The sequence below is a fragment of the Balaenoptera ricei genome, chromosome 12, assembly GCF_028023285.1.
Source record: "Balaenoptera ricei isolate mBalRic1 chromosome 12, mBalRic1.hap2, whole genome shotgun sequence".
In the NCBI taxonomy this organism is placed as follows: Eukaryota; Metazoa; Chordata; class Mammalia; order Artiodactyla; family Balaenopteridae; genus Balaenoptera; species Balaenoptera ricei.
In genome coordinates, this window is record NC_082650.1 from 63,184,306 (window position 1) to 63,202,494 (window position 18,189).

At 33.9% G+C, this 18,189-nt stretch overlaps 1 protein-coding gene across 1 annotated transcript in view; it reads right to left on the reverse strand.

The window, feature by feature from the left end:
- Nucleotides 1-2,628: 2,628 nt before the first annotated feature.
- The window catches only part of MANEA (mannosidase endo-alpha), a 70,247-nt gene continuing 54,686 nt past the window's right edge, over nucleotides 2,629-18,189 (reverse strand). Inside the window, exons 4-5 of the mRNA XM_059941562.1 lie at nucleotides 7,228-7,304; nucleotides 2,629-6,402 (exon numbers count right to left, since the gene is read on the reverse strand). Of these exons, the coding sequence (XP_059797545.1) occupies nucleotides 5,745-6,402; nucleotides 7,228-7,304 (735 nt within the window). The 3' untranslated portion in view covers nucleotides 2,629-5,744. The remainder of the gene's footprint in view (nucleotides 6,403-7,227; nucleotides 7,305-18,189) is intronic.

Consider the following 18,189-nt stretch of genomic DNA (forward strand, 5'->3'; position numbering starts at 1 on the left):
GGAAGGCTGAATAGTGGGCAGGTAGGCAGAGGCAGGCAGCAAAAGGACAGAAAGTAGGTTGCAGAAGTGGAGACTAGAATTAAACACAATTACATACAGTTTTTTTCCTACCTACTTGCCAGGCTTCAACAATGGATCCATATTTAAAAAGCAACAGAATAAAAAGCATTCCAAGTCCCTCTCAGTGAGTATTAATTCAAATCAGCTATTCAAAAGTCAAATTAGGAGGAATAATAGAGAAGATTGGCTGAGAGATATGCACCTAACTCACTTTTTTGGTGCTTTAATTTCTGATGAGATAAGACCTGGGGAAAGCTATCATCACATCATCAGAGCCACATGGATTCACTTTCACTGACTTGTGTTTTATTGTTTTATACTTGGAATATATCCAATAATCATCACAATAACTAGTCATATGAAATCCCCTTGAGTGTTAAAAAACGTTCAGGACATTTTTTCATAATCCAGTTTTACATTCTTTACATCAGCAGTCACAAACTAGTGACCAATGAACTAGAGCCAACCAGCGAATATTTTAAAAATCTTTTGCAGTATCTGCCAGCATGTTATAATTAGAAAAATTTACAAACATGCAGGCATACATACTTCCTCGTTTTAGGGACCCACAGCTACAGAAGGGGCAATGCTGACAGGAGCTGTTAGCAACTACTCTTATTAGATGACAGTTGTCCACAGTCGCTATGACTCTACAGGGTTTAAACCTGATGCATTTATATTGCCTACCAGTCTCCTATAGGTTTTAAACTATGACTCTATAGGGTTTAAACCTGATGCCTATTTGAGAAATGTATTTTAAAATGTATTGACAAGGCAAAGTTTGCCTTGCATATGAAAGGAGGTGCTTCTTTTCTGGCAACAAGAGCCATATAACATCTTGCATTAACTACTCAGAAGCTCTCAATACCAAATGTGTAGTCAACCATATATGCTAGTATCATATATGTATGTTCCTTTTTAAAATTCCGTCATTCATTTATATATATTAATTTTGTAACAGTTTCTTATGAAAAATATGTCAAATCCTTTTTGCAAAGAATCAGCATGCACATATTCTTATAGGAGGAAACACTACCTAAATTTTATTTAAGAATGACTCAAGTAAAAAAATGAAATGAGAAAATAATGTGCATTAATGGAATATTTTATTTGAGGATTAAATTAAGCCTTTAGCTACAAACACTCATGAGGAAAAATAAAACAAAATTTCAGCTCAACTACTGTTCATATAATGACTGTCACTAAATATTGTTCTTCCAAGAACCTAAAAAGCCAAGAGCATAATTTTCAAGAACGTACTTTAAATATAACAATGCAGCAAATTTTCAAGTAAGAATTTAGCTATCAGATTTGCAGTTGACTTTTTACATGAAGTCAGATTGGACTGCACAATTTTAATAGTAATGGCTTAATAGTCTGCCATATAGATAATATGTTTGGGTAATTAAAAACAATATATAGAACGGCAGTACTCAAATATAAATTTAGTATGTATAAACTAAAGTGTGGCTGCTATTCTTAGGTGACTGTGTTCAAACATATACATTTCTAAAATGTACTGCATATATTACAATTGAATTTCTTCTAAGTATTTTTCTCTTTTGCGTATGATATTTTCAAGATCCGTATAAAAGTCACATTGTTAGATACTATAATCAAATTAACATGGTGATATATAGTGCTTTGAAAATGGCTTTTATAAAACGGACTGAAAAATACTTTTATGCATGGACATAATTAATGTATTTTAAATGCTACTGAGTAGCAGAAGACTGCCACTTTGTGTTGTTTATAATGATTGTTGTTTTGACTTTTTAAAAGAATAGGTTAAAAATCTAAAGTAGGAGATATCTGTATATGTATGGCTGATTCATTCTGTTGTGCAGTGGAGGCTAACACAACATTGTAAAGCAACCATACTCCAATAAAAATTAATTAACAAAATCTAAAGTAAAAACACAAAAGCATGACAATACAATCATATACTATAAGTTGAATTGTATACAGAATTATCACTACCATGGTACATCATTACTTTGTTTCATGAAATAATTATTTCAATGAGATAGACTCTAAAAGGCTTTTTAACTTTATGGTTACATTTAAGGTTATATAAATGAGAAATTTGAACTTCAATATATAAGATGCTTTAAATGAAGTTTAGAACATACTGCCACTATGTTTTGACTTCAGTAAATTTTAGATCTATGACTATTTGCTTATTAGGTCTTAAATTATTTTGTCTTTTGATATAATAAATGGTAATTATAACAACAAAATCTAATAACATTGAAAAATGTTCCCCCCTTCAGTGATAGTTGGAATATAATAGCACTACCGCTAAGTTCTTTGACATGACTAAGGATGACTCTGTAAGTAAGCCAAAGTAGTACCTGCATTCTCAAGGATAATAATCCTATATTAAGCATACTATAACGTTTAGCCTTTATGTGGATATATAACAGTCAGTATATAATTAAATTTAAAGTACATTTAAATTTACAGTACTTTTTTTTAAAAAAAGGAATAGCTGAGCCAAAAAACTCTTTTTGGCTCAATTTTTCCTTTTGAAATTGTAAATATTTATAAAAATAACTTAAATTTTGCTGGTCGTAAATAAAGTATTGCTTCTACACTATGGGACATGAGACTGTTCGACCTTAATTCAAAATTTAGATAAAGACTTTTAAGGACTGCTTCTGTAGGCACTATAGAGTTTAGGAGCAGTCACTGTGTTTAAATTGAATAACTGTGATCAGTTTCAAAAAGGGCTTGGTTATGAACTTGGTAGGTTCTCTAGTGGCTTGTTACTTTTGCTGTCTTAGGGGAAGATCAATTTTCTGAAGGATGTTGGAGCTCATATATTATTATGCCCAAAGAATAAAAAAATAAGAAACCATCTTCCAAATTTAAAAAATTCATATTTTTGTGTGTATAACACAAATTCACAGATTTTAAAAGTACAGTTAAAAGATATCTACTTTTTAAATGCTGTATATTTCAAATAGAGAAGATATATAGAGTGGCCACTGAATACTACTTTTGAACTGTTAATCAGAAATTAAATAAAACATTTCATAAAAAAAGAAACAGATTTTTATATCTAATGTACAATTTATTCCGTGTATGCTTTTATTAGGTGAAAGTTAACTACTTCATGTAACAAAATAGTCATTTTTAAATTACTCTTAAAACAAAAAAGTTAATATACAGCTGAGATCAACATTAATTACAGCAGTTTTTGACAATATCAGTCCTTAGAGTAGTAAAAGAAAGATTTGGTTTCTATACAGTCAAAACAATTAGACTGATTAAACCATAAAATAATTCATTTTGATTCATGCATTGCATATATTACACTTTTTTTCTTTAACAGTTACTTTAGTTTATTGAATTAAATAAAAGCAAAGAATTGATTTCTTGTGATTATGCAATCTAAACTTGTTATAAGTCAAATGGTAAAGGCAGCTGTAATGCATACCTGAGGAAGATTTTGAAAGCGTTCTTCCCTAAGAATAACAAAATTATTAGAGATAATTCCTTCTAATAACTGTTTTTTTTTAAGAACAGGAGAAAAGAAACATGATATTCATAAAAAATAAATAGTTTTATAAATAGTTATAAATCAGTAAACTATCATTAGAACTGATTCCAAACATTCTTCCCTTGAGAATGAATTAGCTTTCTGCAATGAAGGCAGAATCTATTTTATCTTACTTTGAAACCGACTGTCAGTGGCTGGTTGGGGTAGTGCATTAGAACAAAGCTCAGAGGGAAATTCTGCAGTCCTAGATGATCTATCTATATGTCTGCAATGGGAGCAGGAGAGAAATGGTGGTGTCCGGGTTGAGGATTTGCTGACCTTGTTTTTATACACTTTCTCTTAATCTCAGAACTATTTCATAAAATTGTCTGTCATTATGGGTTCAAACATTCAACATAAGCAATGACAAAAATTCCTGTGTGTTAGAGATCTAACTAAACTTTAATAAAATATGGTATGTTATAAATATTATTAGGTATAACATATTTAGAGTTATCCCTAAGATAACATATAGTGGCTAACTGGATGTAAGAAAAAAAAAATCCACAGGTTATATCTGTATGAGTGTTCCTATGAAGATGCTTAGTTGTAACATTATAGTGATTTATTCTTGTAATTTCCTCTAGAAGGTGAAATACTAATTACTATTATACTGATTTCCCATGGTCTGAACATTCTGAGAAATGGCAAATTCTCAGTTATAAATAAGTTTAACATTAATCATGCTTCTTTTCAAAGACATGATAGTTAACTTCAAAAGCACAGCTTAAAATTAAATTTGTCTAATGAGTTATTTTATGATAAATTCCACTGCTAACTTGTTTCTGAATGAATGTCCATATATTCAGAATATTTATATGTATTGTTGCTTAGTATTTCCCTATTGCTTACATTTAATAAATTAAATATCTAAAAAAAAATTCATGTAATAGCATATATATTAGATTTTTTACTATAGTTCTAGTTACAAATATTAACTATAATAATAGAGTGTATTTTATTCTCTAGTTTTTAAAATAAAGAGATTCATTTTTACAGATGATTAATTTGTCACAATATGACAATTGATCACAACTCTTTAACCTGTTAGGTAACATAAAAGTGTAATGTTTTTAGATAGGGATGTTATATTATAGACAATATAAAGTCTTAAATATTTCCATCGTTAAGTGTTATACCTAATAAAAAGTCAAACTTAGTAATGAACTTTCATCTCCATATCCTTAAAATCTGAAATGGTAAGTAAATTTTCTCTATTAGTTTTAGTAAAAATAGCTTAAAATCTTAAAAGAAGGCAATCCAATGATAGTATCAACTTTTTCTTATCTAACAGTTGGTCTCTGATTAACATTAAATTTAAAAATATGAATAATAAAATAAGTTAAAGATTGACAAGGTATCCTAAAATAGCATTTGAGGCATTGTATTTTCCTAATAATTGTAGAGCAGCTATTTTTTTTTAATAACTGAGAAGCAATCCTTAACCTTTATGAAAAGATTTTCCTTACTTCTAAAGCCTGAAATTCAGCATTATAATGTAGAAACATTAGACATGCAAAACACCTAGCAAGCTCTAGGAAACCAAAAATCTGCAAATGATGATACATATTGTGCTGTAGAAAGCAGACCTTCCTAACACAATATGGTTCACAGTAAGGCTTAAGGCATATGATTTTTTTCTGAAGAATTGTTATTGGAGAGTTATCCAGTCTAAATGCTAATATGACGAAGTTGACTGGATCATTAAAAAAAATGAAAAAGGAACCATGTACATTATCTTTTAGGTCTTTGTTCTTCAATAGACATATCAAATATATATACAGTCCTATTTCTTTGGGCCCATAATACAAGTAGGATTTAATTGTGTGCTAACTACTCTATATAACACAAGCAATTACCTATTGTGAAACAAAAATAGCTATAAAGCAGGATTTCAATTCCAGTCAGAAATTCAGCAAATTATGCCACAAGGAATGTTATTTGCACAACTTTTCTCAGTGCAACATCACCATCGTGAAAGGTGGCAATGATAATGTTACTACCTTTAAAAATGTACAAATTATTTTTATTAGAGATAATAGTACATACTGACTTTGACAGTTTTCTTTCCATAACTCAAAACAAAAGGAATGTATTGAAATTAGGTGATTTCTATAATTATTAAACTTTAATCAATGCATTAAGAAACAGGTAGCTGGTGATCTAATGCATAAGTTGCTCTTTCCTTACTGTATTTTTCAGACCACTTACGAGTTAGATCTAGATAAAGACTTGGTTTATGAGGCCGGTAATCCAGGTACACGGTGTTACTGGTTCTTTTGGGAATAGCTTTTTCAATCTGAGTTCCTTCATGCCACTCATTAAAAGAGGTGATGGAAATTATACTGGGGTGGGCTTGGAGTGCAGCACTCAGAGCCTCCTCATAATATTTCCCATTGACTCGGTTGCGAGTGTTTTGAGTGTTCCATGGACGGATGCTGGTATCTATGTATCCTGGGCCCACACTTGGGATGAACATTAGGTCGAACTGATCACAAAAAAATTTTAGCTTAGCCCAGTTCTCATAGGATGAGCCATAAGTAAAGCCATTTGTGGCAAAATACGTATAAATTCCATCAAAACCACCTCGAAGAATTTCATATCTATGTTTTTTTTCTACTAGAAGTGCAATAAACAATGCATCATAAGGAGAGTTGCGAATGCTCTGAGACCCTGAGCTGGTTAACAGATTGGCCCATTTTTCAGCTGTTGTGATATAGGAATCATAGACATAAAACATTGGAAGAGCACTGCCGTTCTTAGTCTTGTACCTGTAAAAGGCAGGATGATTTCCATATCTAGAATACAAACATATATGAAAGCAAAATGAATATTCATAACTCATTTGCAATAGACAATAATTGTTTATGTATTGAAAATGAAGGTAATCAGTGCAGTTTAAGCACATTGTTCACCTTTGGGGAATTAGCTATATAAGTGTAAACATTAAAAATGCATTTTTAATTTTACACATTGAAAAATGAGATACTGGATACATTAAGACATTAACAAACAAGAAATTATACTGAGGTTTAGAAATGATGACTAACACAATAAAAAGCCCATTTTCTACATGAAAATACTTTTTTTTTTTGTATAAGTGATAAATGTCCCACTGTTGCTGACATGATTTTGTAAGAGTATGGCATCTGTCAGACTGTTATCAGTAAACCCTTAAACAAAATGAAACTATATTAATAAATTCTTTCCTTGTAATCATACTAAATGAAAATATTAGATGTGGATCTACCATATCTAATAGCAATTCAAAATTGCAAAAAACAATTCACATTTCATACTCTGAACTTTCTTTTAAAAAGACAACTCTGTATTCATAAGATTTACAGAATACCAATTTAAATGTCAGATGACAGAAATCATAGTCTAATATACACATAAAACAGTAAAAACAGGAACCTGTAACTATTCATACAGAAAGTGAATTATAAGGAAATTCAGAAATGTTCTTTAAAATGATTGCAGTATTCATTACAAAATTAGTTTAATAATATGTCATACTATAAGTCATTCAAATCTCTCAAATATAATTTAAATATACTTTTCTTATAACAGTAATTATCATTGGATCATATAACAGTAATTATAGGACAGAAGAAACTCACTTGTCTATAATGTATTTGACATTTCGGTACATGTTTTTATCATCTCGATTCTTATATGGTTCAATGTGAAAAGTGACCTAAAACAAGAAATATTGATTAGAGAAAAAATTATGATGTAAAAATAAAAAGGAAATCATATCCCATATTTTTAATAAACTGACTTAATAACCTTAATTTAAGATGAATGCTTTTTCAATTGAAGTATAGTTGATTTACAATGTTGTGTTAATTACTGCCGTACAGTGAAGTGATTCAGTTATACATATATACACATTCTTTTTTTATATTCATATTCTTTTCCATTATGGTTTATCATAGGATATTGAATATACTTCCCTGTGCCCTACAGTAATACTTTGTTGTTTATCCATTCTGTATATAAAAGCTTACATCTACCAACCCCTCCCCTGGCAACTACCAGTCCGTGATTCTGTTTCATAGATAGGTTCATTTGTGTCATATTTTAGATTCCACATGTAAGTGATATCATATGATATTTGTTTTTCTGACTTCATTTAGTATGATAATCTCTAGCTGCATCCATGTTGCTGCAACTGGCATTATTTCATTCTTTTTTTTAATGGCTGAGTAGTATTCCATTGTATATATGTACCACATCTTTATCCATTCATCTGTTGATAGACATTTAGGTTGCTTCCATGTCTTGACTATTTTGACTAGTTGCTGCTATGAACATTGGGGTGCATGTATCTTTTTGAATTATAGTCTTGTCTGGATATATGCCCAGGAATGGGACTGCTGGATCATATGGTAATTCTATTTTTAGTTTTCTGAGGAACCTCCATAGTGTTTTCAAAAGTGGCTGCACCAACTTACATTCCCACCAAAGGTGTAGGAGGGTTCCCTTTTCTCCACACCCTCTCCAGCATTTGTTATTTGTAGACTTTTTAATGATTGCCATTCTGACAGGTGTGAAGTGGTACCTCATTGGAGTTTTGATTTGCATTTCTCTAATAATTAGCGATGCTGAGCATCTTTTCATGTGCCTACTGGCCATCTGTATTTCTTCTTTGGAGAAATGTCTACTTAGGTCTTCTGCCCATTTTTGGATTGGGTTGTTTGTTTTTCTTGATGAGTTGTATGAGCTGTCTGTGTATTTTGGAAATTAAGCACTTGTCAGTTGCATTGTTTGCAAATATGTTCTCCCATTCTTTAGGTTGTCTTTATTTTTTTAATAAATTTATTTATTTATTTATGGCTGCATTGGGTCTTTGTTGCTGTGTGCGGGCTTTCTCGGCGAGCAGGGGCTACTCTTCGTTGTGGTGCGTGGGCTTCTCACTGTGGTGGCTTCTCTTGTTGCGGAGCACGGGCTTCAGTAGTTGTGCTGCACAGGCTTAGTTGCTCTGCCATATGTGGGATCTTCCCAGGCCAGGGTTTGAACCCGTGTCCCCTGCATTGGCAGGTGTATTCCTAACCACTGCGCCACCAGTGAAGTCCTGTCTTTTCATTTTGTTTACGGTTTCCTTTGCTGTGCAAAAATGACAGATTCTCCTATACCATTGAAATAGCATTTTACAAAATAATCTACATTTAATGTGTACTCTTATTCAAATAATTTATAACAAAATTACTTTAAAACATCAAAAACTAGTACTATAATGGACAATAATTTTCAGAATGCTTGTTATTGATGTCGTTTATATATTTCTACCATGATAGCAGAAAGCAGTAACCAAAGAAGGTTAGTTATATATAAATCAAGAAAAACTAAATTATGGCTACCAAAACCATTTTGTATGTCATTTATAACTAGTGGAGTAGATTAAGGGAAATATCATGTGTACTGTCTACTTATGATCTGCAAAAACAACTATGAGAATTTACCATTAAAATACTTTATGGCAATATAATAAACTTATTGACAATATTTTAATTTTAGAGTTTGGTTTCTATGAAGCATGTATGGAATTAGAGACTTCTATGCTACTGCAATATAAAATGCCTTTGTTTTCAACCACCTAATTAAAGTGAAATATATTTTACATTAATCAGTGCTACTAGTTTTCACATAAAGTCAAACAGCATTTAGTGAAACTATAATTCTCTACTTTTAATAAAATAAGATTTCAGTAATATTATACAAAGAAAGTTTTTATTAGTAACAAAGTAAGGTCAATTTCATTTGTGCAGTATATTGTAAGTATGGTGAGGACAGTTAGATTTTGCAGTAGCTCTGGTATGTATGTATGTGCTTTTTAACTTCAATTGAAAGAAAAGTGGCAAGGGTATAGGTATTTTCATACTCTTATATAATGTAACCTTGGGTAATCTCCCTTTAGCTGTAACATTTCCTAAGTAAGTTTCCATTTTATATATAAAGGACACCAAATTTAAGCAAATATCCTATATTATAATGAATTTGCTTTTAAAGTTGCAAACTCTACATAGCTTCCTTCTTTTTTGTAAAGTGCCATTATTTTATACAATACTTAATAAGTTAGAAATACGAGGGAAAATATTAATTGCAATAATATTACCTTGTAGGTTTAGTGAATAAATAATGTGATGTATCACCATTCCACTGTTCCATTTGGAAAAATCTATTAGACCAATACTACAATGACTTTAAAAATGATAGAATGCTATATATAAAATCAAACGTTTGCATTATCTTTAGATGGGGAAGTAAGGGTCCTATAAATGTTCCCTCATTTCATGCTTCTAATTTTGACCATGCACCCAAAGTGAACTTTCTAAAGTGAAAATCTGATGATCCTGGAGAGTGATATTAGCAACATGATGACATAAAATCTTCCTACTATATAGTCCTTTTAAAATCAACAAATTGGACATTCATACATGAGCAAAAGTGCCTTTGTGGTGTTCTGGGACCTAGTGTCTTATTCCAAGGAACCCAGGAGTTGTCTCACCCACCACAAAGATGGTAAGAGACAAATGTCTGTTCGAGCTGGGGAACCAGAGGAGCCAGCCAAACTGCCTAGACCCCTTTTGTTCTTGCCAGGCAAAAACTGTGTCAATAAAGACCCAGGCAGGCACTCACATATGAGACAGAGAACTTGCAGAGGTCTAGTCCTCCCAACGGGAGACTCCAGCACATAACTGGAGACAAAAAAAAAAAAACTAGTTTGGTTGCAACAGAAGGCAGTAGAGAAGCTTTCCTGGCACCATGCCTCTGCCCAAAGAAACACTGAAAGGGGAAAAGGAAAGCAGTGAATGAGTACCCAGCTATCCCAGCTAGACTGGAAGTGGCTGGAAAAATCATTTCTCCACCAGCAACTGGAGTACTAAGATGGGAGCTTTATAACCGGGGGTATGGAGGATATTAGGAACGATGCAAATTAGAACTTCAATTGGTGGGAAAGGGATTGTTCTTAGCAGAAGTCCACCTAGGAGCCACTGGGATCACCCTACTGGATCTGCAGGTGCCCCCAGTGTACACAGTGCTAAACCCACACTTTCCCCCCACTCTATGTTGGCTCCTTGTGTGGGCTCCCAAGTGCCACTGCAAGAGAAAGCTCCAGTAGACTGAGAGCATGCTCAGAAACCATGAACTTGAGCTATAGCAACCTTTTGGAAAACAAGAGAGGTTTCCAATAGCCAGCCTGGTGAACTGTAAGAAACAGAGAGGGCATAAATGTTTAAAAACTCACCCAAAAGAGGGAACAAGAAGACTGGAGCAGGTATAAATTCACAAAAACAGAGTAAAAACTTGGATAATATCAACACTACAGAATATAACATACCATCTGCTGAAGGCAACAAGAAAAGAGTTAAGAAGGTATCTACTACTTCATATGCAAAAACAACAATGCAAATCTAAAGGGATTATGAAACATGGCATCACATAAAAATTATCTATTTCTAGCAATCAAACTCAAAGGTGCAGAATATTGCAACCTATCTGATAAAGAGTTGAAAATAGATGTTATGAAGAAACTCAATAGGTTACAAGAAAACTCAGAAAGACAATTCAATAAAATCAGGAATAAAATATGTGAACAAAATGACCCTTTATTAAAGAGGAAGAAATTTTAAGAAAGAACCAAACAAAAATTCTGGAGCTGGATAGCATGCAATGCAGAGAATATGCAGCAAGGCAGAGCATATGAAGATAGAAAAACTGACTTGGAGGATAGAAATTTTGAAATAACACAAAAGAGAAGAGGGAACTTAGAAAAAGAGCAAAGAATTCCTACATGATCTATGGATATCCATATATCCTGACAAATGTCAGGGTAATCGGAATTCCAGACAGAAGGCAGGGGCAGGAAGTTAACTTAAAGAATAATAGCGAGAACTTCCAAAATCTGAGGAAAGACTTGGACATACAAGTCCACAAAGCTAGTAGATCATCCTAGTATCTCAATGCAAAAAGACATTCTCCAAGACATTAAAGGCAAGGAAAAGAAAAGAAGAGAACTTACAAATGACTGCCAATAGGCTATCAGCAGATTTCTCTGTAGAAATTCAATAGGCCAGAGGACTGACATATTTGAAGAGTTGAAAGATAAAAATGGCCAGCCAAGACTACTTTATCTAGCAAAGTTATTCTTTAGATATGAAGAAGTAAAGCATCTCCCAGACAAACAAAATCTGAGGGAGTTCACCACTATTAGATCTGCCTTGCAAGAAATGCTGAAAGGAGTTCTTCAAGCTGAAATGAAAACATACAAAATTACAAAATACTCTGGTAAAGATGAGAAATATACAGCCAGACTTAGAGAACTATAATTCTGTAGGAGGATGGTGTGTTAACTACTCAACTATAGTATTAAGTGAAAGTAGGAAAAATAACTATACCTACTATAAGTTAATAAATATACAATAAAAAAGAGGTAAATTGTGGCATCAATATGCAAAAGGGAGGAGCAAAATAATGGATACCTCAGGGGGTTAAAGATAAGTTTCTATAAACCTAAAATGGACTGTTTTATCTATGAGATGTTTTATGGAACCCCCCCTTGATAACCACAAAGCACAAATCTAGAGCAGACACACAAAAGAGGGGGAAAAAGAGCATACCACCATGAAAAATAACCAATTTACAAATCTAGGCAGAAAGAGAGAAAAAGAAATAATGGAAATAAAAAACCAGACTGTAGTTGATAAGATTACATATTAATAATTGCTCTGAATGTAAATGGATTGAATTCACCAATGAAAAGGCACATAGTTGACTGGATGGATAAAGAAACAAGACCAACTGTATGGTGTTCTTAAGAGATCCCATTAAGCATTAAGGATGCACACAGACTCAAAGTGAAGGGGTGGAAAAGATATTACATGAAGGTAGAAACTGCAGTGGAACATAAATTTCAGAATGTAAATCTAAACAGGGCTGAAAAATTAAATGACCAAGTAGAAGCTAACTTTTTATGGAAATGTTTCCATGTGCTGTGACAATTATTTTTGTGTTTCTTCTGGTTATTTTCCTCCATATCAACAGATCTTTATAATTCACTGTACTTAAGCTGATTACTGTTAACTTTCTTTACAAAATTGTGTCTCAGCGATTATCAAATATTTTTGTTTCTTTGTAGTTTTACTTTATAATTTTATTGACATAAATATATCTCTGTACTAGTAGGAAAAATAAATGGTTCTGGTGATAAGGGTGATGTAGGAAGATCCTGAACTTACCTCCTCCCATAGACACACCAAATCTACAGCTAAACATGGCACAATCTCCTCCAAAAAGAACCTGGTGGAGTGACCCCATCACATCTGGCAAACGAGAGGGAAACCACATCAAAGCAGGTAGGAAAGGCTGAGATACTATCTCACCATAAACCCCATCCCAGCAGTGCCATACAATCAGGAGAGAACTCAAAACCCAGAGCTTCTCCCTGAAGAACAAGTAGTTTGTATTCCACATCTGGCATACCAGTTTCTAAGACCAGCCCCTGAAAGATGAGTCCCCAAAATATCTGGCTTTGACTAGCCAAAGGGATGTAGCTCTTAAAGAGCTTGGATGCAGACTCATCCATCCCAGGGACCAGTGCAGAAGCAGCCCTTCAAAAAGCACCCAAATTTTACGTAAAAGAAACTCATTTGCTAGTTTTAAAAGCATTGGTCTGAGAGGCAAGGGTCTGCTGGGATATTCTATGGGGAAAGAGGCTGGAGGGCTCTATCTTCCTGTTCACCCTCTGCTTGCTAAAGCCAGCCGGTGCCATTTTTTTACTTTCTTTTCCTTTTTATCTTTTTCTTCTTTCAGCAGGTGCTGTCCCTGCACTCCCCATCTGCCTCACTCCATGTAGTGGGTGTCACCGTTGAGCTCTCCCTCTGTCATGCTCCAGAGCACCAGTATTTCCCAGAGGGGAGCGTCTACATGTCTGGTGACCTAGATTTTGCAGCTGCCACGAAGGGACACCTCTTGATCACCTGGATCTGGAGGCCAGGGGAGCGTGTGTCCTGGGTCCCATGGCACTGTAACAACAGACAGTTTTTGGTAGAGTACCACTCCTATGGCATTGCACAGATATCCAACTGAAACATACCCACAGTCTTTCTGAGAAACACGCCTATTTCCTTCTGTAGCACCTTTGGCCTGTGGGGCAGGCTTCTGGTTTTGCACACTTATAAGAGCCTATAGAGGTACTCTCAGGGAATGGAGACAGTGGGCACAATCTTTGCACTCTCTCTCTGCCTCGCTCCAGATCACTGTTATCTTCAGAAAAGGAGTTATATTCTTATATCCTTGGCTGGTGCCCTGATTTTTGCAGCTTGCCAGGGGACGTCTCTATATCACTTGGCTCTGGTGGTCAGGGGGGGGAGCTTCAGGTTTGGCACAGTTCCAGAATCTACAGAGGTGCTCAGGGTATGGAGGTCAGAGAATGCCATCTTTTTGCTCTCCCTCTACCTCGCTACAGCTCACTGTTATCTCCCAGAAAAGAACAGACACTTAACTGGAGCCCCAATTTTTATGACTGCCACCCAGCAAACACCCCCAGATCACCTGGCTCTGGTGGCCAGCAGGGCTTACACTGTGGTCCTACAGGACTGAATATATTTGCACTTGTTAAAATCTGCTGGCTGAGGGTCTAAATTCTAATCAGCCTGAATCTAGGTGCTACCTGAAATCCTCTCCTTAAGGACAGTGACTGGTCTCAGCACATCATCTTCAACTACTAGAAGCTATTAAAAATAAAATAGGCTGCTTAGACAACTACAAAGGTTTGAGACAATCAAGAGCTAGGGAAGGGCTGAATGATAAAGTTCATCTCATATGCAAGGCCAATGCTTTAAGACAGAGAGAGGTGAATGTATCATCAAATGCATAGAAACCAACACAGAGAGTCAAGCAAAATGAAGAAATAGAGGAATATGTTCCAAATGAAAGAACAAGATAAAACCTCAGGGGGAAAAACCCTTAAAGAAACAGAGATAAGTAAGTAACCTGATAAGAGTTGAAAAGTAATGGTAATAAAAATGTAACCAAATTCAAGGAGAGAATGGTTGAACACAGTGAAAACGTCAACAAAGAGAAAATGTAACAAAGAGGTCACAGAGCTGAAAAATACACTAGGGAGGTTCAATAGCAGACTAGAAGAAGCAGAAGAAAGGATCACTGAACTTGAAGACAGGGCAAGAGATACTCACTCACCTAATCCGAGCAGCAAAAAGAATGAAAAACAGTGAAGATAAATTAAGGGACTTCTGGGACACTTGTGTGAAAGTTAGTTGGCTTGATGTTGTCCTATAAGGAGCAGAGAGAAAGAAAGGGGCAGTAAACTTACTGGGAGAAGCAGTGACTGAAAAATTCCCTAACCTAAGGAAGAAAATACATCCAGATCAAGGAAGCCCAGAGAGTGCCAAATAAAATGAACCCAAAGAGAACCATACCTAGACATATTATACTTAAAAATGTCAAAATTAAACATAAGAACCCACACATACATAGTCAAGTAATCTATGATAAAGGAGCCAAAATATACAATGGGTAAAGGACAGCCTCTTCAATAAATGGTGTTAGGAAAACTGGATGACTACCTTACATCATACAGAAAAAAGAACTAAAAGTGGATTAACTTGAATGTAAGAATGGAAACCATAAAACTAGAAGAAAATATAGGCAGTAAGCTCAATGACATAGGTCTTGGCTGCAATTTTTTGGATTTGACACCAAAACCAAAGGCAACAAAAGCAAAAATAAACAAGTGGGACTACATCAAACTAAAAAGTTTCTGTACGGCAGAGGAAAATATCAACAAATAAAGAGGCAATGGAAGAAAATATTTGCATATCATGTATCTGATAAGGGGTTATTATCCAAAATATATAAAGTCCTCCAACTCAGTAGCAAAAAACAACAACAACAACAAAAAAAACCTATTAAAAAATGGGCAAAGGTTCTGAAAGGATATTTTTCCAAAGAAGACATACAGAGGGCCAACAAACACAAAAAGGTGCTCAAAATCACTACTCATCAGGACAATGCAAACTAAAACCACGATAAGATACCACTGCATGCATATCAGAATGACTATTATCAAAAAGAAATAAAAAGTGTTGGCATGCATGTAGAGAAAAGGAAACCCTTGTGCACTATTTATTTTTGGGAATGTAAATTGGTACAGCCACTATGGAAAACAGTAGGGAGTTACTTAAAAAGTTAAAAATCAAACTATCATATGGTCAGGCAATTCCATTACTGGGTATTTGAGGAAAACAAAAACACTACGTCAAAAAGATACATGCACCCTCATGGTCACTGCAGCATTATTTACATAGCCAAGATAAGGAAAGGAAACAACCCAATGTCCATCAATGTATGAATGGATTAAAAAAAGGATGTGTATGTATATAAAACATATCCCACCATAAAAATGAATGAAATCTTGCCATTTGCAACAACATGAATTAACCTTGAGGGCATTATGCTAACTGAAGTAAGTCAGAGAAATACAAATACCATAAGATCTCAATTATATGTGGAAAACACAAAACAACAACAAAAAAACCAAGCTCATAGATACAGAGAACAGATTGGTGGTTGCCAGAGCATGGAGGTGGAATGTGGGCAAAACATACAAATTTCCAGTTAAAAGAGAAATATAGCATGGGGATGTAATGTACTGAATAATGGCTATAATTCATAATACTGTATTGCATATTTGAAAGTCCTTGAGAGAGTAGATCTTAAAAGTTCTCATCACAAGAAAAAAAATTTTGGAACCATATATGGTGATGCATGTGAACTAGATTCATTGTGGTTAATCATTTCACAGTATACTTAAATGTCATATCTTTACCTTGTATACCTTAAACTAATATGTTACATGTCAATTATACTTTAATTTTTAAAAAAGTAAAAAAATTAATATCTCAAATGAAAATGGAAACAACACACAATCCTATGGTGTTACAAAAGCAGTTCTGAGAGTGAAAAATGCATATATTAAGAAATGAAAAAGATCACAAATAAACAACCTAACTTTGCACCTCAAGGAGCTAGAAAAGTAGCAAACTAGTCCCAAAGTTAGCAGAAGGAAGGGAATAATAAAGATCCTAGCAGAAATAAATGAAATAGAGACCAGAAAAATTATATAAAAGATCAAGAGGTGGTTTTTCAGGAAAACAAAAAAAAAAAGGAAAAGGAAAAGCCTCAAGTATAACTAAGAAAACAAAAGACTGAAATAAAGTCAGAAATGAAAGAGAAGAAATTACAGCTGACACTACAGAAATATATGTGATAAGAGACTACTATGAACAATGATAAGCCAAAAAATTAGATAACCTAGAAGAAATGGATATTTTCCTAGAATAATTTAACCATCCAAGACTGAACCAGGAAATGGAAAGTAAGAACAGACCAATAACATTTAAGGAGATTGAATCACTAATCAAAAGCATCCCAACCCTGAAAACCCCAAGACCAGATGGCTTCACTGGTGAATTCTACCAAACATTTCAAGAAGAATTAATGCCAATCTTTTTCACTTCTCTCAAAAACTGGAGAGGAGGGAATACTTCTGAACTCATTCTATATGCCAGTATTATCCTGATACCAAAGCCAGAAAAGAACCCTACAAAAATAGAAAACTATAGACCAATATCCCTATAAAACATAGATACAAAAATTCTCAACAAAATACTAGCAAATTCAAGAATTCATTAAAAGGATTACGTACCATGACCAAGTTGGATTTATTACTGGGATTCAAGGATGGTTCAACATATGATGGTTCAACATATGCAAATCAATAAATGATACAGCACATTAACTGAATGAAAGATTAAAATCATATGATCATCTCAATAAATGCAGAAACAGCGTCTGACAAAACACAGCATTCTTTCTTGATAAAAACTCAACAGATTGTGTAGAAGAAACACACCTAATTATATTGAAAGCAATATACACTAAACCCACAGCTAATATTGTACTCAGTGAAGAAAAAGTGAAAGCTTTTCCTCTAAGATCAGGAACAAGGTGCTCACTTTTACTATTCTTATTCAACCCTAGTACTTAAGTATCCTATCTAGAGCAATCAGGCCAAAGAAATAAAAGGCATCCAAATAGTAAAGGAAGTCACTATTGTCAGATGATATGATCTTACATATTGAAAATCCCAAAGACTCAATGTTGCAGGACACAAAATCAGTACACAGAAATCAGTTGCATTTCTATTACACTAAAAATGAAACATCTGAAAAATTAAAAATAAAAACACTATCGCATTCACAGTAGCTTCAAAAACGATAAAATACTTAGTAATAAATTTAACCAAGGAAGTGAAAGACCTGTACAATGAAAGCTACAAGACTTTGCCTAAAGAAATCAAAGATGACACAATATAATGTAAAGAAATGCCATATTCATGAATTGGAAGAGTTAATATTGTTAAAATTAACTGCCCAAAGCCAATTATACATTCAACACAATCTCTATCAAAATCCAATGGCATTTTTCATAGAAATAGAAAAAACAATCCTCAGACTTGTATGGAACCACAAAAGACCTTGAATAGCCAGAGTAAT